The sequence below is a fragment of the Eufriesea mexicana genome, unplaced genomic scaffold, assembly GCF_001483705.2.
Source record: "Eufriesea mexicana isolate 0111107269 unplaced genomic scaffold, ASM148370v2 scaffold1028, whole genome shotgun sequence".
In the NCBI taxonomy this organism is placed as follows: Eukaryota; Metazoa; Arthropoda; class Insecta; order Hymenoptera; family Apidae; genus Eufriesea; species Eufriesea mexicana.
The window spans coordinates 95,973-119,352 of NW_016909166.1; the positions used below are offsets into that span (position 1 = coordinate 95,973).

The 23,380-nt window shown below is 37.6% G+C and overlaps 1 protein-coding gene across 2 annotated transcripts in view; it reads left to right on the plus strand.

Annotated features, from left to right (window-relative positions):
• The window catches only part of dsx (transcription factor doublesex), a 223,217-nt gene that overhangs the window by 60,670 nt on the left and 139,167 nt on the right, over window positions 1-23,380 (plus strand). For both annotated transcript variants that reach the window (XM_017900020.1, XM_017900019.1), the window contains exon 4: window positions 9,506-9,649. In XM_017900020.1, coding sequence (XP_017755509.1) covers window positions 9,506-9,649 — 144 coding nt within the window. The remainder of the gene's footprint in view (window positions 1-9,505; window positions 9,650-23,380) is intronic.

Genomic DNA, 23,380 nt, shown 5'->3' on the forward strand with positions numbered 1-23,380 from the left:
GAAAGAAAGGCCTAGAAATTTCACTATATTCTTTAAACTCTATACCTAATTCTCTCATCTGAAAAAATACTCTATGCACTATAATACCAATATAATTTCGAATAAAAATATTTAAAAAAGGAATAGAGAGAAAGAAAGGCCTAGAAATTTCACTATATTCTTTAAACTCTATACCTAATTCTCTCATCTGTAAAAATACTCTATGCACTATAATACCAATATAATTTCGAATAAAAATATTTAAAAAAGGAATAGAGAGAAAGAAAGGCCTAGAAATTTCACTATATTCTTTAAACTCTATACCTAATTCTCTCATCTGTAAAAATACTCTATGCACTATAATACCAATATAATTTCGAATAAAAATATTTAAAAAAGGAATAGAGAGAAAGAAAGGCCTAGAAATTTCACTATATTCTTTAAACTCTATACCTAATTCTCTCATCTGAAAAAATAAAATAATTTCTGAAAGAAAAAAAGAAAGAATGAAAATATTATCACTTCAACTATATTCCTCACACTTTACAATTAATTCTCTCATTCGAAATCTAAGGAGACCACTGTTGTCACCCAACTACCATCAACATCGTCCTAAACTCACTATACTTGACATTTCCTTAAACTTCAGACGACATATATATCTCATCAGAGAAGTTTCTCTCCGAATCCAGCATCCTAAAGAAATAGCCCCAGCCAATTATCGTTATCGCTTCTGTTGCATGTGTCATACCCAAGTGTACACTAGGCAAGTGTGCAATTTATCGCAAAACCTGACGAAAGACGTTACGCAATCCGTGCTTCGCCATATCCTGTGAAGCAGTTAATTATTATTTGACAATTTAATGGCCGATTCGTAGCGAAATTAATTAGGAAAATTTATTTCCTCCTCGTCGTTCAACTTACAGTACACGATTCTTTCAGCACACACTTTTTCATTTCTAAATAAAAAATATTATTTATCGACGTGTATCTTTATAGCATCGGACAGTTGGAACACGCGGTTTCTTCCACGATAGAACAACGTTTAATGGCACGTTTCATAATCGTTTTGCGTAGAAGTCGCTGATGACAAATTGACTCGCGCGGAGCTGTTATCGGAGTGATAGATTACATTTTTCCCTTCACGCTGTTAATGTGGAAAAAAGTTGCTTGTAATTATTGAAACAGTACCTGTTTTAGGATAACGTTGGCGATAGCGCGTGATAAATAGTCTTAACAGGTGTACGTACCCTATCGATAACGACGCATTTGTATAATGCTTACAACGCATCATTCCACTCATTGTCATTGAAAATTCCAGCAAATTTCTGGTTCTTCTTTGTTGCAACTGATTTCTGAATGTACTAGACTTGCCTCGTTATTTTACCTCCTTACTATAACCATTTGGAGAGATAGGATTAGCCTGAATATCGTATAGGTGAGGATCTGGACCAATTTTCTAATTTTCAAGGAAAACGCGTGTTAAAAATATAAAAATTATATTGGTAAAGGATGAAAACCATAGTCTACGAGACTCAGATGAAGTATCGATAGATTTCTAGCGTGAAAATTCGATTATTTTCAAGATATATGTTATCTACGTTAGGCTACCTATGCCTATCAGGCTTGAGAGGCCTCTACGAGTCTTCGACTTCTCTTTTGATAACCAATAGAATTCGAATTTTTTGTCATATTTTGTAATGATGGTTTATGCTAAGTCAGTGATAGTTGCTAGCACAAAAATGGCGGATGAATTGGTTTGCCTACCGGTATTCGTTAATTAAATTTTCACACTGTGCATGTGCATGTGCTTGGGTCGAACATAAAACAATTTTGTTAGCGTAAATACCTACGAGGAGTTAATAAACTGTTGAGAGACGTGCTTTGGTGCCAACTAGACGCGTCAAAATTGCAGTGGACGTTTATATACTCTTCTATTCTCTGTTTTGCATTCTATTTGCACTCTGCTACTTCTTGTTCTCGAACGGTGACGTAGTACAGGGCTTCTTGGGTGTCGAGGCACTGATTTTTTACTTGTCCAAATCTTTATGACGTGTCTTCCCTTTCGAAAGTGCCAAACCTTCGCTGTCTTTACGAACTACAAACTAAATTAATTTTTTTAAATAAAATTGAGTTTTGTAAATTTAATCCTTCATGTATGAGAATCTTATTTGCAACCATTTATATAATTTATATTTATATTTTAAAAAGCACAACAAAGTTTATAATCCTCAGGTTTCAGTAGGTGTCAATAATTGGAAAATTGTCTATTTACAAGTTATTTCGTGCATTTCACATCTCCTGTTTTTATCTTTATATTTTTTAAAAATTACTCGCATCTCTTCTCCTAAATTTAAAATACAATGCTTCGATAGTGAACATTTATTTACATATCCCAATATTCCAAACTTGACAGAGTTTAGGTATCATCCATAAATACCTGTAACTAAATAATAAGTACAGAAAAATACTTTTTCATAAATCCGTGTAACAAATAGTAAGAGTAACGCGAAAAATGGTTTCCTCGAGAACAATCGAGATTCAACGACCACAAGAAACTCGTTGTTCTTGTTACATCGCAGTACAAGTTGATCACAGAATGGCTGCGAGACATAAAGGCCTGTCTGCAGGCCTGGCCGGTATCGTTCTCCATACTCTCGCGAAGTAATCAGAGCATGATTAAGCGGCACGATTGACGGGATACAATCTTATAAACTTCTGTCTCCACGTGTGGAGAATGTTTACCAAGCTCCTCGAGTTCTTGGTACCGATTTCATCGAGGAAGTCTTGTTACAGTTTCACTCATCGGTGCTCTCCCTCGAGTATATTTATTTATCGTTCGGCCAGGAATAATTGCTTACGATGATCTGTTGCATTAAGTAACTCTGAACCTTTCACGGCTGTTATATGAACCCTGTTCTCTCGTGTGCCTCCGCGTATTCCTCTTCAACCGTGCCCAGTACCAGCTAACATGTTTGGCTATGGGGCGAAATCACGCGGTGTCAGTCGTTCACTCGTGTTTCATGATTGATCGTGGCTCATTACGGTAGTATCACTTTAACGCGTATTTTATAATACCGCGAATACGACGCGTGTAACGCAACTGCGCGAGCGAAAGTGTCCCAGGTCTGACAGAGATTGGAGAAAGATCGAGCGAGAATCACAGCTGGTAGCGTCGCACGGACAGATCCAACATGGCGTCGGTAATTCATAGGCAATCTAACTACTAGTATATTCAAGGGAATTTATATTTTCTTAATAGTAGGTTGCCGCTGTATACTGATCGCGACAAAATGGCAGCGCAGCCTGCGATCTTTAGTGCTTCTCGAGCAACTTCGAAATGGTACCTCTTGGCAGAAAATGATTATGCGATTTTAAGTCAAACTTGATTTTATAGAGGAAGATTGGTGTAACTATACCATGCTATTGACAAAAATGTGGAAAGGAATTGCCCCCTGTGAAATATCTACGTGAAATTTGCGAAATAGGAAATTTCATCTTCAGTTAATCTTTCGTTGTATTATTAACACTGGAAATATTCCTGTGTGTGGGAAAATAGCGTGGATGGGTTAGGTTCCATCGGGATAATCTCTCAGAATAACTATACGTGCTCTCTTTAGAGGTTGCTTAAAAGGAAGTGACTTCCACCGTTAGATTTCATTAGAATTAGGAGCGTCTAGCAACGAGAGATTAGAACTATGCACACTGTGCTTCCAATTAGTATAAATGTTAGTGCAGTTACTTTTGACAAAATTTTCTCTTCCATTAAAATATAAATATAACCACGCCTAGCTATCTATTCATTTTTATCACGTATTTGGACTATCCGTTTCATCTCAACATTTCACGTGTAGTTACATGTGTGCATATGGTTAATAATTTGCGCTCATTTTTCCCCATATTATTGATATTCGTAAAAATTCGTCATTATATCTTAAGAATGATGGAAACTTTATCGTTGCCCCCCAAAATGGTATCCTACAATTTTATTATGTGAAATCCTGTGCCGCAAAGAGTTAACCGTGCCCAGTACTTTTAAATACGTATTACAAGTCACTGGACCCAGTATCGACAAGGAACATAATTTCCACGTATGCACATTGTAAAATTAACATACGTTTTATTTCTCTCGAAAAGCCCTGAAAGTGACGAGCTATGCTATTATCTCGTCGCTTATTGTAACTTCATGCACCAGATCGCGATCACGCACGCTCAATGATCTGACTGTTCTCCGCTGAGGATTTAGGTGACTTTAATATCTCCTGGACTCTCGATCGCAACCTTTGATTTCCATAAATCGATTATACTGTTACGTATAATCGAATCGATTTATCACCGATAAGCTTCCTACGGTACGCGTATGATTGCGTGATAAAAATGATGCTTGAATCCAGGAGGAAACCGAGTTGTTGCGAACAAAGAAAATTACTGCTCCATTCGTATCGTTCGCCGGGTACATTCAAGTGTAATTACGGCTCGTTGCAATCTGCATAAGTATCGACTTGCAATGTAAAACTGAAATTAAAAGACGTACCCCTAGGCTGTTTAAAATATCACGCAGGGGATCGGGAAAAATGGCAGAGATGCTCATTTAAGCACGTACTGTGTAAAATACGGCCAGGTTTTTTCTGGCTTCGTGGTACTTGCACGCGTGACGTTTTGTACTGGGTAAAATGATAACATGGAATATGAATTTTAAGCTCACGATCAACCGGCGATCGAAAGGCGTAAATTGACGTAATAAAGGTAATTGTGGGCTGGCTACGAAGCGACCACGTCGAATTTACTAAGAAATCGTAATTATTTCTCAGGGAGAAGTATTCGGTGTAGCAAAGACATCAGCATCTGCTTGCACATCGGGATGACATCGATTATGTTCAATTTTGGGCTGTTCCTTAGGCCCCGAGTGCTAATCGCGTCGTCCAAATGGCACCAGAAACTCCATTGCTGTCATTATTCCGGAGAAGTATTAAACGACCGAGTCGTTTATTCGTTTGCCCAAGTATTGTCACTGCGTTTAGCAGATCTACCCCTTTCTCTGGTTATTTCCTCCATTTACATATCGATCGATGCAAATCTCCTACCTCGGATTTGCATACTCCTCGTACATCTTGATGGCGCGTTTTGAAATCGCGAGCAATTTAAATATAAACCGTCTGGCTACACTCGAATGTCCAGACTGACATTCTCTTAAACTGTTTCATCTTTGTTTTATTACCTGCGAACGTACACTGCCGAGTACACTGTGAGATTCATGGCGTCTATTCTAGGGCTCCATGTTTGTTCGTTGTATCTCTATCGCTGTTCCCTAAATAAATTCAAAAGTGGATCTCTCGTCAGCGACCGAGTGGGTTTCACGCGTCGATAGTGTCGAAGGATATCGTGGGCCCAGTGTACTCCTCCGTAGTATCATTTAGGTTAGACTTGGATAACGTTGGGGATGGTAGGGTATAGGAAGATATAGGAATTCTATGAAGAATTCCTATAAATATATGCAAGCTATTTCGCAACGTAATTTATTATTCTCTTCTCTATACAACGTGTCTTTTGTGCGAGTTGGATGTCAATTGAGAAACTATCGACATATTCATTAACTATATATGGTGTTGACTTATTATGGAGTTGTCTTCTTTCCACAGATATAGTTTTGGTAAGTGTATCTACAGGAAGGCTAGTTTTGGTTACTTTAGTTTACAAATTTAGCTATTTCTTTTTGTTTATTTACTGTGCATGTACCTGGTACTGTGCGTTCGACAGAAGAAGGCACAGCGTGTTTACATCCTCACGGCTGATTAACACCGCTGACATTGACGAAGATCATCGGTAACCATTTTCGGCCAGCGACGGAATTAATCGAAAATTAATGAGGCAATCAATGACGGAATGATCGAAGTTCCTAGATAGACCACAGAGCGTGTCATGCACATACTAATACGAAGAAACAATGCTGGAAAAAATAACCCCGTCCATAACCCCGTCCATAACCTCGGAAAGCTACCGGGTAGCGACCTGGGCAAGTTACAGAAGCCTAATCGAATCGAGAAGTACCTGTACAAACCAGGCACACATGCTACCGATATTCTCGTCCGCTCCCTGTCCCCACAGGGACTCGCAGTTCCGCGTGTTCTCCCTCCTAGAACGCTAGTTTCCCGGCTCACGCGTGTGCCCAGCTCGCGGAGCCCGCGCTACGTCGACGTCACGAACAAAATGGCGGTGAACGGTGAAAGGTCCAGCAGCGTAGAGTGGTGTAATTAAAGAGAGGGAAAAAATGGGGGAAAGAAGGAAAAGAGCGTGGCGTGGCTACGTGGGCGCCGACGGAAGGAACGGATAGGTAGAGGGGGTGAGTTGGACTGTGCAAAAGGGGGAAGAGGTACCGCAACGGGGGGTGCATGGTGATCGAACGCGTGACAAGGACCGGGAAGCCAAGGAACGACTCTGGTCTCTCTCTCTCTCTCTCTCCTTCCCCACGTCGTCGGAACGATCCTCCTTCGGTCAGAGGGCAGCCCCTCTACCAGTTTCTCTCTCTCTCTCTCTCCTCTCTCTCCCGGGGAATTTCATTCTCTCCCACTCCCGCGTCCGGGTTCTCCACTCCTGTCTCGCTCTCTAATGGAGGTAGCATGCCACTACCAAAGAGTGAGCACGCATACGCGCGGGTACGGAGCACGTGGTTGGCCGGGTTCACCTGCACACAGAAAAGGAGGGAACCAACGCCTGGCGTCCCGGTGGCGCGGCACCTGCAGTCCGCGTCGTGGTGTCTATCCGTTAGAACGTATAGGGGGATGGCAACGTGGGAGAAGGGAGGTGTGTAGACTCACCGGGTCCCTCTTGGAAAAAGCGTCGCGTTGGAGGGGCAAGAGAGCAGGCTCGGCAACGGAACAAGGAGAAAGAGAGCGAGCGGCGGGAGGGGAGGACTATTTCCGCCTTTTAAAAACGATCCAGAAGGCCTCTTATAGGCGGAGCTGCGGCGAGCGGACGCGCTACTATTGGCTGCCTTAATATCTAATATATCATGTCATAACGGCCGGAGAATTATTGTCCCTGTCCATGTTCGCGGACGCCAGGCGTCGCGGTTCCATTTCTCTCGCAGTGAACCCACAGAGTGAACCCCCTCCACGATCCTATTTCCCACCCCTTGCGCGCACCACGCGGTGCACCAACGGGGGCAACGAGACATCGTTCATTGTTTAAAATCGATATTTACAGCGCCACGCGGCTAAGGACTCTTGGCGCGCGCGCATGCGCGGCCCAAGGTTTCCGCGCAGCTTCCGGGCGGGGTGAACGCCGAGACCACGTGGGGCGCCGCGTCTCGTGGCCCGACATCCACACGCGATTCGCACCCTTCCCCGCTTCATTCGGGATGCTTGCTTTTTGTTTTTTCGCTCCAAAGACCCGTTTCGAAGGTTGAGAATTGTAGCTGATGCGGTTTTAGGGGGATTTTATTTGGGTATTTGTTTGGATAAGTATGGGGGGAAGGGTGAAGATTGGGGTTGATGTTTTTAGGAAGATGTCCAGTTTGGTTATGCCAATGTATCGTCGATTTGGGCACCAGTCCTTTGAATATTTTGGGGGAAACGAGTAAACGGCTGGGGTAAGCGAGGATTCATAAATTTTAACATTAGTCACCTCTTTTTCAGCAAAATTGGGACTTAGGACCCCCTCGCGACTTGGGAAGATTGACCCAAGGAATCAAAGTTAGCGGAATATTTTCGTAAAATTAACGAGAATGACATCAAAGTTTGAATATGAAATTATTTTTACTACAAAAATGGATATTGACCTGCCAAATAATTCTTTATGAATAAGAATAATGCAATTCTACACAATTATTATATAATCGTGACAAAAGACTGAATCTTCATCGCTTTAAATGTACTTTTAAATATTTTCTTAAATATAAAATCACTATAATTAATCATCCCATCGTTAGTGATATTTATTTTGAAGATTGTACATTGTAAATACCAAGTTGAGCATGGTCTTGCCAAATATTGAATAGAAAATTATGTAAAAGTTCGTATTGGATAGAAATGGTTAGTAATACCTTGAATTTATTATATTTAAGTCTCTTCTCTGGAAAAGAAATTTCCATATCAAGTGTTTTACAATTTTTATCGCTATACTATGTCGAATAGATGTGTCACGCTTAATTTCAACTTTTTCCACGACCATAGGCTTACAGCCATCGAACGATATAATTTTCACGTTCACCGATCGCTCTCGATCCTATCTCGACCATAGACCATAACAGGTGTTAGAAAGTTGCGAGAAAGTTCGACTCGGATACAAATAACGGAATAGATGTATATGCAGATGCAAAACGAATGGGTTTTTTACGAGATAGATCGTCACATTTATTTCGCTCGCCTCTCTGTTCCATCGATTTAATTTTGTTATCAGTTTACAATTATAGAATTATAGTTGTATTGTATATCCATGAAAATAATTTTGTATCTTATTCACGTCGAAGAAGTCCAGGTATTCGAGAAAACTATATTTATCCTAGTAAGTTATCCCATTTATCCTATTTTATTTATTATTTAATAAAAACCTGCGATAATAATAATTATACAAAGTATTTGAAAATATGAAAAAGAATATAGCAGACTATAATAATCGTTAACTCATCTGCAAAATTATTAATTTCTTACGCCCATGTGCAAAGTTATATTCATCCTAAACTAGGTTTACCTTGAACCTACCATAATCTAGATGATTTTTAATTTTCTTGTAATATGCATACAATTATAATTTTGCAGTATGTCCTCTCGTTTTATTATTTTCAGACTCGTTTCCTTTCATTCTTTCATTAACTGGTCATCGTAGATTTCCTGTCAAATTTCGAATTTTTATACTTAACATTCTTCATGTTACATCTTAAATTATTTTACATTGCGTTTTGTATCATATTCTTTTTTAAATTACATTACATTTTTTATTTTATTTTTATTTTTTATATTAAATTACATTACATTTCGCATTTCTAAATTCCCTCTCATCTTACGTTTCAATGATATTAATTTCCGCGAAGAGTAATTAATCTGCTTTTGCAGGACGTTCCGAAGATCTAATTGTTTTTCGCGAATAATCAGACGCGGATGTGAATCACCTGTCGGTTGTGATATAAAATCTCCCAGGTAGTTAGTTAATACGAAATTTATACGAACTGAAAAATGAATTTATACATAGACCGCTGTTGCATTAGAAATTAGCCACACGTGTCGAGGATTGTGCAAGAATGTTTGTTACAATTCTAGTTTGGAATGCTTTCAAAAGAAGAATTACGTATGCGTAACCTTGTTGCTTAATATTTTCATTAAATGTTACTTTTCTTATACCGGGAGCAATTCGCATTGAATCCTTCCTCGAAAATTCTTACGCGTTTACGGGTGAACTGGACAAAGGATGTTGCACGTTCGTATCGGTGATACGTAACATTCTTTAACAATCCCGCAAATATTTATTTTCTTTCGTTCAATTTTCTATCCGCACGTGTTTTAACGACTCGTCTTTTTCGTTTTTCTTCCAGGTGAAAGCGTGGAAATCCTGCTGGAGCACAGTTCCAAGCTCATAGAACTCTTCCAGTACCCTTGGGAGGCGATATTGTTGATGTACATCAACCTGAAATACGCAGGGGCCAATCCCGAGGAGGTGGTGAGGCGGATGGTCGACGGTAAAGTACCCCTTTCAAATTTCCCGCCATTTTATCCCTTTGCGGTCCAACGTCGATTTCGATTCGATATTCTCTTTCAAGCGTATTTTTACCGTACATAATATAGCTTCTTAGTTAATTTATTCGAAATTTTCGAATATCAGTGGTACACTCGGTGACGAAAGTTAAGAAACGGAGTAACGAGTCGAGAATTTCGTATATTCTTTATTTTCCGAGATATATATTAAAAATACGAAAGTAGGTTTTATGCAAGAAAAATTGTGGAAAAAAATTCTGTCGATGATTATCAAAGTGGCCTGAGTCACGTATGTTTCTGGTTTCGAAATATTATAAGTTTCGCTCGTTAAATATACGTATTATATTTAATTTTTCGTTATTAATTTTATTGCAGCATAAACGAATGTAATAGGATATGAGCGATAAAAATGATTTCTCACCATTTCATTCGGGTTACTTTCGTAATTATACGTTAAACTACAGCTCTGTCGATTTATTACGCGAGTACCGGTATAAATATTTTATTATAAAAAACAATTTTATTGATAATTTTTTGTCCATATATTTTATTTTAATTTTCAATTTATCTACCTCGGAGGATAAGGAATATACAAAAATTCGCGAATGATTATCTTATTTCTCAGCTTTCGTCAGTAAAAGTAGTTATAAATTAGGAAAATACGAAAATAGAAAATAAAATAGAATTTTGCACTATGTTTCAAAGTTTCTTCTGAACTGTAAACGAGTTAGGGTACAACGCTAAATTCGACGTGGACCACAGAGGATTAATTGATGAATGAACGTTATTTTTAATCAAACAATAATTAAGACCTGATACGAATATTTTACATTTATTGTTATACGTTTCAACCCAAAATTTTGACCAATCGGAAGAAATAACGCGAGCTTTTCTTTCCCTCTAGCTTCGGTAGTCTTCTCTCGGAAGAATTCTTGGGATTCCATCCTGACCAAAATTCTTTCATTTCTCATATATCTGTCGCCTACTCGAATGTTCTATAACGTTTCGACGATTCTTTTACTCGGCGTATATTTTCCTAACACGTGTCACCTAATTTTTTAAAACTGAGGTGTGCTTTCGCAAGTCCGAGGACCCAGCTTCCGCGTTGTTCAAATTTCCGCTCGTAACTGGTCTCGTTGGAATTTTCGTTGGAGAAGAGACAAGGATAAATTTGACTTTGGCGGTTCAACGGTTGGAAGATGATTTTCTTTTCACGCGAGAAGTTGGCGAACGTCGGAACCGCGGTCCAGCGAAATTGGCAAGGCGATTTGGGTAACTTGACAGCACGCGGAAGTGACGAAGTTGGAAGTTATGGCAACCGAGTCGTGTGATACCGTTTGATAAAAATCATCATCGAGCGTTGGACGAACGGATTTTTCTATCTTTCCTTCGTTATTCGTCACCATTTTGTTTCTTCACGGTATCGCGACGAGTTCTCTATAGTTTTAGCGATGCACGCGATTTTATGGAACGGAGAACTCTAGTAATGGGTGGATCGTAATGATAGCTGTAGTCGGGAGCGGGTAATGGTGTCGACTTTTCTTCTTTTTTTCTCTAAATTTAGAGTAATGATGGACAGAAGTTTATTATTGTAAATTGGGTCGAAAAATAATGGTTAAGTATATAGCAGAAAATAGTAGGTATTCGTGTACAGGATGCTAGGAAAGGAAGTCTAAGATTTTCGTGGTTTATAGTGCTTGCCGAGATGTGTGAAAAATGGCATTAACGTGGTATCAACGTGAAACAAATAATCTATTTTTCCTTTTTCCACATAATACAATTTTCTTTTTGTTCTCGTGTTTCGAGTATATATCGATGACATATTAAATATAAATAGAATAAAATTTGTAGATAAATTTATATATATATTAGTAATATATCGAATATAAATACAGGAAAATTTAGAAATTTAAACCTCTTCATTCCGACACCGATTTCAAGTACATGTTCGAATACAAATTAAATTAAATTAAATATAAAACAAATAAAACAATATAAAAAATTAAATATAAACAAAAAATAATTATTTTACATATTATCCTGTATTTATTATTCGTTTAACTATATTACTACCATATGAAACATAAATTAATTAATTAACCCATTAACTGCCAAATTCTTCTTTTTTTTTAATTTCTGGCCAAATAAGTTGTATATATGTACAAAAGGTTGTGTAGCAGTATAATTATATTTAAATTATGTTTTGTTTCGAAAATATTTGATATTTTTGAAAAAGTCCCAAAGTGGGCATCGTTATAAAATGATCAATAAAATCATTTCAATAGAAAACAAAAAACTGAGTAACAAATCGTTACTATAACCTCTAAATTACATATTTATGTACGGTATTTCATTATAATATAAAAATCAAACCAAAAATATAATGTTTCAAATATGACAATTCTGTTCCGTTCAACTTACACGCGAATTTCAAATTTGTTCGCTTGTTGTATAGAAACGAAGCACAGAATATATCCTTTTTGCTACATACAATATCGACTGATATATATAGAATAAAACTAAACTGTCAGGTGTACCAAATACATTTTTGGCGCCGAGTGGTGTACGTAAAATTCCAAAATCCTCAAATGGGGATCGTGGCAGCTAATGGGTTAATACAAATATTTTATTTCTATTTTTATCAAAAATATTTGACCTATCTTCCTGTGTACTCTAAACACAAAGTATATTCAAACAAATTACAAATAGTAGATGTATTCGTATATTTTCAAATATTCCTCAATTTTATTAATCACGATTAATGTCAAAGAAGCTTATAAAGAAACACGAAACTTAATTTCCTTTTTTAAAAAATATTTCAAAAAATATTTCACGTATTTTCCTGTATACTGAATACGGTTTATTCGCCTCGGTTACAAATTATTCAGAATCCCCATGGTTGTAATTCAACAGCATATGTTTCTTCCTCCACGCTAAATTAATTTCATCAGCCATTTACACTCTGAACATCACCGATGTTCAGCTAGTAACCGAAACGAACCCTTAACCACTTGCGGTGGCGAGAAATTCGCAGACGCGTGTGCCAGAAGGGTCCAATGTTTCTGCAACAATTGCCTAACGACGTGTGTACCACGTCGCTGGCGATTCTGTGACAAAAGCATTACGACGTGCGTGACACGTCTTTCCAGCGCGAGTGGTTAATAAAGGCACTCTAGGTCCACACAGTGTCTGCAAAAGCTGAACAAATACTGCCATTCGTTCACAACAATTGCGTCTTGTTACTCGAAGTCACCGTTGCCAGTATCACGTGACCGGTTCCGCCATTGGGATTCCGTTCGCGATGAGATATCTCGCAGAATTATCGCGCTGGGTCGCCGAGTTCTGCAAAAAGTAATTTAGTGTTGGGAACACGGGCCATTTGAAATTGTTGCAACGACGAAGTATTTCCGGCTCGGGCAGGGTGAATAATCCTCTCCGGCGTCGCCTGACGGATAGTTAGTGAGCCGGTTCGTTTTCGCGAGATTTACGTTGCCAATCTTCCTCGAATCTCTTCATTCGTGCCAATTTCGCTGCGTTCGTGACTCTCTGTTCGTCCGACGAAAAAATTCCACGCGTGGTTGGTCCGTTCGAGATGCCGACGTGCTCGAAGATCCCTCAGGATCGGCGGAGTGATCCTTCGCATTGACTCAACACCCGAAGATTCGTTGCTATTTTCTCCACACAGGAAGATTCTATGGAGATCTGTCATCGTCAGGAAGATGTTCTCGTGTGCAGTCGATGAGTGAGCAACGTGAGGTAATTTGGAATAAGATTCGAAGGATTTGTGAGAGCTAGTTGAGCTAGAGAGGCAGTTGCAGAGCTGGATTCATTGAAGGTGTATAACTTTTGGTTGGTACTAGATCTGGTTCTGAAATTTGGTACAGGTATTTCTAGTGACCTGGTCGAGTGATTGATTCATAAATAAATTTATAATTATCAACTTTTTTTTTACATTTGGATATACGTAGTACGAATGATGGTAGATTAACGAAATCACTTTTAGACGAAGATAAGGGAATTAACCCTTTGGCTAAAGAAGGGTACGAGTTGACAAATTTTCTGCTATAATGCTGATGGTATTTTTTGAGCAGTAAATAAGAAACCGTATAATAATTAACATGTAGAATTATTGAATTTCGGTACCTTGTGCACTGTTACATTATTTTAAATTTGGTATATTAACCCTTTGCACTCGACGATTTTTTGACTAAAGAAGAGTGGAAATTCAAAGATTCTCTTCTAAAAAACTGACGATATCATTTTGAGCAGTAAATAAAGAAGTGTATAATAATATAATTGTAGAATTATTTGATTTCGATACCTCGCGTACTGTTACATTACATTAAATTTGATATATTAATTAATATCGATTTTCCAAATTTTATGAAATGGCGACTGAAACTGCAAAGGGTTAATTAATATCGAGCTCCAAAATTTTAACAAATGGCGACTAAAAGGCGCCTCTCTAGTGCAAAGGGTTAATTGCTCGTTTTTTAATTTTAAATGGAAATAGGAAATAGAAGATGAATAATAATTGTATAATTTTGTGTATTTGCGAAATAATAGTATCGCAGTTATTATTCTAGGAATTTATAATTTTTGTGAGTGAAATGGATATTTTAATTGACTTTTCACGGAACGGTATTCAGTTTTTAATTGGACAGCTGATTATGGTAGATCAAGTAGGATATACGGGATAGTTTCTAGAGATCTGCTAACCAAATTAGTTAGGTACTTTAATTGAATAAATTATATGGTTAAAGGGTGCTTAAATGTTCACAGGATATTTTTGTGAGTCTAAATGGGGTATATAAGACACGTGTTATTGCAGATATGAAACGAATATTTTATGTCTTTGTTGGAATCGATTTCTAAACCCTCGTCATTAGAGGAGAACGTGGTAACGTGGAACCTGGAATAAAAATGATATTTTAAGTGCCATACGTTGTGTAACAGCCTTATTATACGCGGCTGGGGTATACGACGGCATAAAAGTAGTAGTGAACGAATTTCGAGCGGATTTACTGCTTTGTTTATTTGTAATGGGAAACCATATTGCTAGTATCGAAGCTGGTGAGTGGAAAAATTGATTTTTGAATATAGGAAAGAATTCCTCAATTAAATATTCTTTATTTTACTCCGAAACCTCCGAAACCTTTGTAGAAAAGAAAATTAATAGTGATTTTCGAATTAACTTATTAGACAATTTTTCAGATTTCCCCTGTTTTTAATATTTTCATTAAACTAGATTTAATTAGATAATTTTTCTTTTATTTATTTCCTTTTTTTATTTTTCGGATCCTCTTACGTAAGGAAGGAATAAATAGCGAGTCATTCGAGATATTAGTTTATAATTTATAATTTTTATTTCTTTTTTAATTTTTTAGTAGAATTAAAATATTGGACGAGGAGTAAACCAAGATAACACACAATTTTTCAACCTCCTTTTCTTAAAAGAGAACCCCCTCTATTTTTAAAAATAAAAGAGAAATGGGCGAGAGTTGTACAGACATATTTAAGTCAATAATCTCAAAATTAATGAATAAGAAAATATAAAGAGGCATCCACAAAAGGGATTGATAATCCACGTTACCACTTTTACCCCCATTTAATCGTCAACTAAACACCTTCGTTTAATCCATTGCACTTCCTTTGTGTAGTATACATACACGTGTCTGTAAATCTTCGAATCACTTTCCAGATTGCCTATCGTGATTCCAAAACTTCGACATGGGATCGATATCTTTTATCAAGTGTCGTGTCAATGAAAAATCGATCGATAGAAAGTGATCCTCTCTGTACTGAGGGGTGGTTATGTGAGTGCTGTGTGAATAACGAATATCGTGCTTCGTTAAAATTTTCTACACCCGAAGATCCGAGATAAAATCGTGATTCACTTGGATGGAACTTGCGACGGTTGTCAAGGTAGGATTTCACGATACTTTTTATTTTTTTGTTCTCTTACCAGTTCCTGATCCATAACAATGAAAGGAGACAGGAAAAGAGAACGCGTTTTGGAGAAAGTACAATACTTACATAGATCAGAAGATCTACGCCAAACCTACGCGAATAAATAATAAACTAGTCACTAAACAGTTGATTTACAGAAAATTCAGCTTAACGTTTCATCTCTAGATCATCTGATTCAATTGCATCCCTTGGGTATCTTCAGACATGTTTCACATCCATAATTGGTTTCCTTGTCAATCACTCAATTTTCAATTCGAATTTATATCATCATTCGCTAGGGATAAGTAGAAGTTCAATTCTAAAATTTTTTAAACTCAGATTTGTAGGCTTGTTAATAGAATTTTTTGAAAATTTCGAAACTCTCGAAACTGGAGTCTTAAAACCTAAAATGCCAATTTTATTATAGGAATTAAAGTCTTCATAAAATTTTTACACGGATCTCGCACGATTTTCAAATTCACAAAATCGTCACGATCCACGAAATCCGAAATCCGAAATGCTGATTTTGTTTTTCATAAGTGGAATATTTTAATAATCAAAGTTCCACATTCCCCCTAAATTTTTACTGGAAACTAAACTTTCTTAAGTTTCGACGAATTCGACTTAATTATTTGTAAGAACAACCTCTAGGGAAAATGTCAGATCTAGTTTCCAAGTCGTTCATACCTAGATGACACGAAGAAGACCTTGCTTTTGCGATTCTGAGGTCACCGGTTCACACGAACACACGTTCCAAACGGAAATATACGTTTTAACACTGACACATATAATCGAAGAGATTTTTAATCAAAGCTTCCTCTGTGATCAATGTGTTCGCTGGATCAATATCGGTCAACGACGTTGCACAATGGCGTCTGACGGTACACGGTTTGATGCCTAAGGTCAAACGAAGGAAGCACTTTGTTTGACGGGAAGGTAGAAACATACAACTGAGACTTTCGAATAAACCTGTCACGAAGCGTATTATTTTCGAAATAATCGTAACACGTACACGTGTGTGTCACAGGACCTTGATATTTTTAACTCTTTGGTCTGTTTTCATAGCACGACGATTACTGTTGGAATTGTATCACGGCTAGAACCATTTCTTAGAACGAACATTCGGGGTGAGACATTTGACTTAAATTGGTGGTCACACGAGGAAATTCTTTGATCAAAAATCGTGTACTGTCTACTTGGTAATTACTATGTTCTTTCCTTCGTTTGGGCTTTGGAGTGAAATATTGAAATGGGTAGGAGGTTAGATTGAATTTTTTAAATAGGTTTATTACTAGCTTTCAGCAATATTTGACTCAGAGTCTAAGATTGTAAAGGATCTACACGTAATACAATATTATCACTCATTTTTTAAATCAAAATCGTATAAAAATTGTGTCTTCAGAGTTATTAGTGTGTCTTAAGGGTTAGAAGAGTATGTACATACGTAATATCGTTCTATTTGACATGAAAAAGTAACAACCTGGCCTAAGTACTGTAGGGAGCTCAGAAGGAGTCAGTGAAAACAGCCCACAGACCTATTTTTAATTTTCTTTACCACGCTTCACCTGCAAGTTTCAAACGAGCATTAGTAATCGTCTAGCCAATTCAAATATCTACCATGGATCGGTTAACAATCACTTCCGATCTGCCTATCGTCTATAGAAACCTAACCTCGCAAAGATGAACCGTCCCCACACCCGTCTCTCTCCCACCGGCATTACCATCAAGAAAATTCATTCAAGTGGTGAACGTCTGAATCCATCATCTTCCCAGTCGACTCTACCAAGTCAACAATTACCATCAGCACGTAATTACTCCGCAACCTGACGTACAAGACAACATCACTCGGTTGGACATCACTCGGGACCCTTCCAGTTGCTATTCCACGGTGACTACCAATTACACATACTCAGAAAACATTATAATAGAAGGCTGCGTTAATTCGAACCGCGAGCAAGGTGGCGCCTATCAGCTGATCGTTTTCTGGATAACCCGAGATACGGTAGCATTAAGCGCGACGTAATAACGAGGGTCGTGCCTGTTCACCCTGTTATGTCTTCTTCCGTCCAGGCGGGAGTGAAATTTATAAGGATGGGGGACGGTCAGGCAGGCGTGAAAAAGGTGGAGAGCATAATTTGTTAAGTAAGCCTGCCTACTCGACTACTGTTTACGCCAGCCGATCATTATAAATCGCTTAAGCGCCCGCTGCCCCGTAGTTCGTACGTCATAATATTCCCCGCCGCCCGTGGCGGCCTGCGGCGCGCGCATCGGCGGGATCGACGCGCGCACACGCGCATGCGCGCCTCGCGCCGTCCGACTTTTAGCGCCACCGAATGAGCTACGAATAAACTGGCCAAATTGCCGGTTTATTGTTCATTAAGGTAACACGTACGCTCGACAACGGCGCGTGGTCGTCCACCGTTTGCCTCGAGGGATCTGTTTTTTATTCCTCGAGCTCCACAGATGGCGCTACGGTGTCGCATTGTTTCGAACGAGATGATCGTTGACGGAATACGTGCGTTGTTAATCCTTCAGTATTGACACGCTGTTTTTGCGTGTTCATTAGGATACCTTGTATTGTGCGTTTGATAAAAGAAGGCACAAGGTGTTTACATCTTCACGACTGATTAACTCCGTTGATTTTTCATTGATCACAGAAAATGGTGACCGATGATTTTCGTCACCATCTTTGGCTAATAGCGATCATTCTCTGTGATAATGGAAGTGTCAGTGGAGTTAATCAGCCGCGAGGATGTAAACACGCTGTGCCTTCTTCTCTCGAACTTACTATACATTATACTGCAGATTGAAAGATATTAACCCTCTCTGCTCGAAAATTTTTTCGTCATAAAGATTCCAAGATTTTCTTATATTTTTCTAAGCTTGCTGATGCTATTTATGCTAAGGTAAAAGGAGAAAATTAAATCGTGTACTTTACCTGTACTTCTAATCTAGTTATTGCCTCATAGTTGTTACATAAGTTTTATAGTATTCAAATAAACGATGACTGAGAGCCAAAGGGTTAAGTATTTGTTCGAATGCAGAGGATTAAATATTGTAGCAGTATGGGTGGGATTGTTAGATTTTAAAGTACGAGGTATTTTACAAGAGAAATAGTGATTTCCAAGTTAGGTTTCGAAAATTATTCGAGCTAGGTTGTTATTGTTTCATACGTTTAGTAAGGGAATTAATAATTTCTTCTGTGCAATTTGTTTTTGCAAATTCAGATTTTTTGGAGGATGGAAGATAGATAAAAAATGGAGAATGTTGAACCATGAACCTGAGAAGATTGGGAGATGCTGGTTCCAATGTTTAATAGTATTACAGAATATTATGTACTTAATTTTATAGTATAGTAGTATATAGTATAGTATAGTGTAGTATAGTATATTTATAGTATATAGTATAGTATAGTGTAATATAGCATATTTATTGTATATAATATAGTATAATGTAGTATAGTATATTTATAGTATATAGTATAATATAGTGTAGTATAGTATATTTGTCATTGACCGTGGATTAATCGTCAAAATTAGTATCTTTTAGTTATTTCTTCTTTCCTTTTATTTTGTTTAATTGCTATTCTTAAATATTCGGTACCAAATCAAAATTCTTATTTAATAATCATAACCGCTGCTATAAAATTTACACGAATTTTATTAAAATTGATCGAACTCGAAATAGGAATTTATAATTAACGATTAGAGCACGATTATTCATTCAATTTCCTATTTGTATCGAATTAGAAATACCTGTGAAATTACCATAATGTCTCCATTACACGAGTAAGGCAAGAATTCAACGGATAGGTTCACTCGCATCTAATGCTATTACAAGACCTGTTGCTTACGCGTAATCCTCTTAACTTAATTAGGAATCGTTACACTTATCACGCACACACTCCGGTTCACTCTGTGTTCGAGTAAACAAGATGAATGTCGAATCGAATAGGAACGATTCGATGTTTCTCACTGGGTGGCTCTATGTGATGTATTAACTCTCCACGTTGAAACATGTTCGTCTCTTTAAACGAAGATAAGAGGAAGAAATAATGAACATGAATAATATCCTTGGGTCTCATTTTACATGATAAATACATGTCGTGAAAAGGAAGAAGAGTAAATCAAATCGAATCAAAGGAAATATCGTGTACGAATTGTTTTATAAATTTGACAAAAATTCGAGGTATGCATGGTTATGCAGACCATTTAAAAATAATTTGAAACATAAAATAGTTAACGTGAATACAAATTTTTGAAGAAAAGGAAGAATGGGGCAATTGACTCGATAGAAATAGCAAGGAAATTTTTCATCCCCACGTTTCAGCATGAAAATGGACACTAGTAAGTGACAGAGGCAGTGGACAAGTACTAACTATAATAAACAGGTTTACATTTGTTTGCATCGCGGTGTCTTTAAACGAAGATGACATAAGGAGGCGTCAAGCACGGAAGATAAATACTGGTAATAAATAAAAATTTTAAATCACCAGAGAAAGCTGAAATTCAGCCAAGATTGGTGGTGAAAATTCGTTGCCCGAGGCTACTGCATGACACCTTGGTGTTATAAAACTCGTCTGCAGGCCGAGTGTCTCGACTTTCCAGCCTTTACAATGGCCTTAACAGTACTTGGCATTTAAAGCTTGAATTCTTTATTATTTTCTGCTCCATCCTATTATCTTTTTGTTTATTCCCCTGAATTTTTGCATCGATTCCTTTCCAGTGGAAGCTCAGACGTGGGCTGACTTTCTAGGAAACTTTAATCGATGGAATAAATCGACGAGATTTGCCTCGTATAATATAATGCGAAAAGTAATTTGTTAACTAATAAAAGTTTTATCACCCACTAGAAGCAGTTTTTAGAAACGATTTATTACGTTCTGCAAGCACAGTTTTCTATTACCGCTGCATAACGTCGGATCAGACTTGGGGAGATTACGATTAGAGTATCGGAAACACGAGCCAAGTACAAGTTATTCGCTTGTAAAACGCTCTTGTATTTTATCAACTTGCATTTCATCTTGTTTCTAGCTATCTATACCGTGGTCGTTATCTTCGTACCGTTTCTCGAATTCGTGACATTCCGGGTAAAAGGTTTCTGTCTTTCTTTCCATTTTATAGTTCACGGTTCAATTAACCCTTTGAAATGGCAGCCTTGAGAATGTGATATATGCGAAAAATTCTAGATTAGTGATTATTTCGATCTGTTCGATTTCCTTGTATATATTCTACGAGATTTTGTTATTTGTTCTCTTGGAAATTTGAAGAATATGGAATAAAATTTAATATTTGAAAGATTGTAAGACTTATTTTGTAGCAGATGTATCTGTTCAGATGTTCGGGTGTTCGAGTGTTCGAGTGTTCGAGTGTTCGAGTGTTCGAGTGTTCGGATGTTCGGGTGTTCGGGTGTTTGGATGTTCGGATATTCGAGTGTTCGGGTGTTTAGATGTTCGGGTGTTCGGGTGTTCGAGTGTTTGGATGTTCGGATATTCGAGTGTTCGGGTGTTTGGATGTTCGGGTGTTCGGGTGTTCGAGTGTTTGGATGTTCGGATATTCGAGTGTTCGGGTGTTTGGATGTTCGGGTGTTCGGGTGTTTGGATGTTCGGATATTCGAATGTTCGGGTGTTCGGGTGTTTGGATGTTCGGGTGTTCGGGTGTTCGAGTGTTTGGATGTTCGGATATTCGAGTGTTCGGGTGTTTGGATGTTCGGGTGTTCGGGTGTTTGGATGTTTGGATGTTCGGATATTCGAGTGTTCGGGTGTTTGGATGTTCGGGTGTTCGGGTGTTCGAGTGTTTGGATGTTCGGATATTCGAGTGTTCGGGTGTTTGGATGTTTGGATGTTTGGATGTTCGGGTGTTCGGGTGTTCAGATATTCGAGTGTTCGAATGTTCGGATGTTCGAGTGTTCAGGTGTTTGGGTTTCGAGTGTTCGAGAGTTCGGATGTTCGAGTGTTCGGGAGTTCGGATGTTCGGGAGTTTGGATGTTCGAGTGTTCAGATGTTTGAGTGGTCGGATGTTTGAGTGTTCGAATGTTTGGATGTTCGAATGTTCTAGTGTTTGGGTGTTCAGGTGTTCGGGTGTTCAGATTATGCTATTCCTTCGTAGTGACAGAAGGAATTAAAATGCTTCGTTATGACTTAGTTATAAATTTAAATGGACACTCGTTCGAATTTGAATAAGGTTGGAAATAGTATGCGACTGCACTGTATTTTATTTTTGCAATTACCTAGAACGAGAAGTTGCTTCTATTACGATTAATTTCAGTAAAATTAGTAATATCCAGATTTATTCAAAGAAAAATGTAATTATATACGACACATAAAATTATTATCGTCTACGTACCCTCCATCATGATAAACTACCAGCAATAAAATTAAACACCTGCTTTTAGTAAAATTAATAACATTCAATTTTATTCGAATAAAAATATAATTACACACAACACGTTCAATTATCATCACTCGCCCATACATCACGAGTCAAATATTTGCATCAGTCCCCAAAATTATCACACACACGAGGAACTCACCTGTCTATACTATCAGTTGCACCAGAAAACGAATCATATATCAGTATAATTTCTTAAAATGATCAAAACGTGAGTTTGACAAACTACCAGTAATAAGACCAAACACCTGCTTTACATGAAAGTAACACGATAATCTCTAGTTCAATTTTACTAAATTTAATAATATCCCTTTTTTCGAGCAAAGGTATAATGATACATTCAATTATACCAAGAAACGAATCATATATCACCACAAAATAAATCTGACAAACTACCATTAATAAAATCACACACCTACTTTAACTAAAAGTAACACGATAAACTTCTAATTCAATTTTACTAAATTTAATAACACCCCTTTTTATTGAAATATTCAATTATTATCACGAGTCATCAAGTATTTTCATTATGAAATACCAGTCTCAATCCCACTCCTTCCAACATCAAAAATCATCACATACACGAACCCACCTACCGATGCATCACAAATTGCACCAAAAACGAATCATATATTACCACAAAATAAATTTGACAAACTACCACTAATAAAATCACACACCTTTAATTAAAAGTGACACGATAAATCTCTAATTCAATTTTACTAAAATTAATAGCACCTCTTTTAATTCCAATAAAAGTATAATAACACATTCAATTATTATCACGAGTCATCGTGTACCCATACTATTAAACACCAACCCCAAACTATTCAACCCTACTCCTGTCAACATCCAAAAACATCACATTCAGTTCCTTGAATTCCCACCTATCGATGCACCATCAGTTGCACCAAGAAACGAATCATGCATCACCACAGTTTCTTAAATCTATCACAAAATAAATTTAACAAACTACCACTAATAAAATCGCACACCTACTTTAACTAAAAGTAACACGATAAACTTCTAATTCAATTTTACTAAATTTAATAACACCCCTTTTATTCGAACAAAAGTGCAATAACACGTTCAATTATCATAACAAGTTAAGTACCTACACTGTTGAACACCAGCCTCAGCCTCATTCTCCAAAATCAACATACACACACACACATACAAGGATCCCACCTATCTACGCGAATACGCGAACCAAATAGAATTCCGAGATCTGAAGGCGATCAAAGCATAAACCCGATAAACGATGGTTAAAAATCGGCCTAAAACGGAACACCTTATCTCTATCGTATCCTCAGGTGCCATTAATTATTCCAGCCCCGAGCTACACGTAGCGTCTCGCGCGGGTCCTGGCGAGGATCG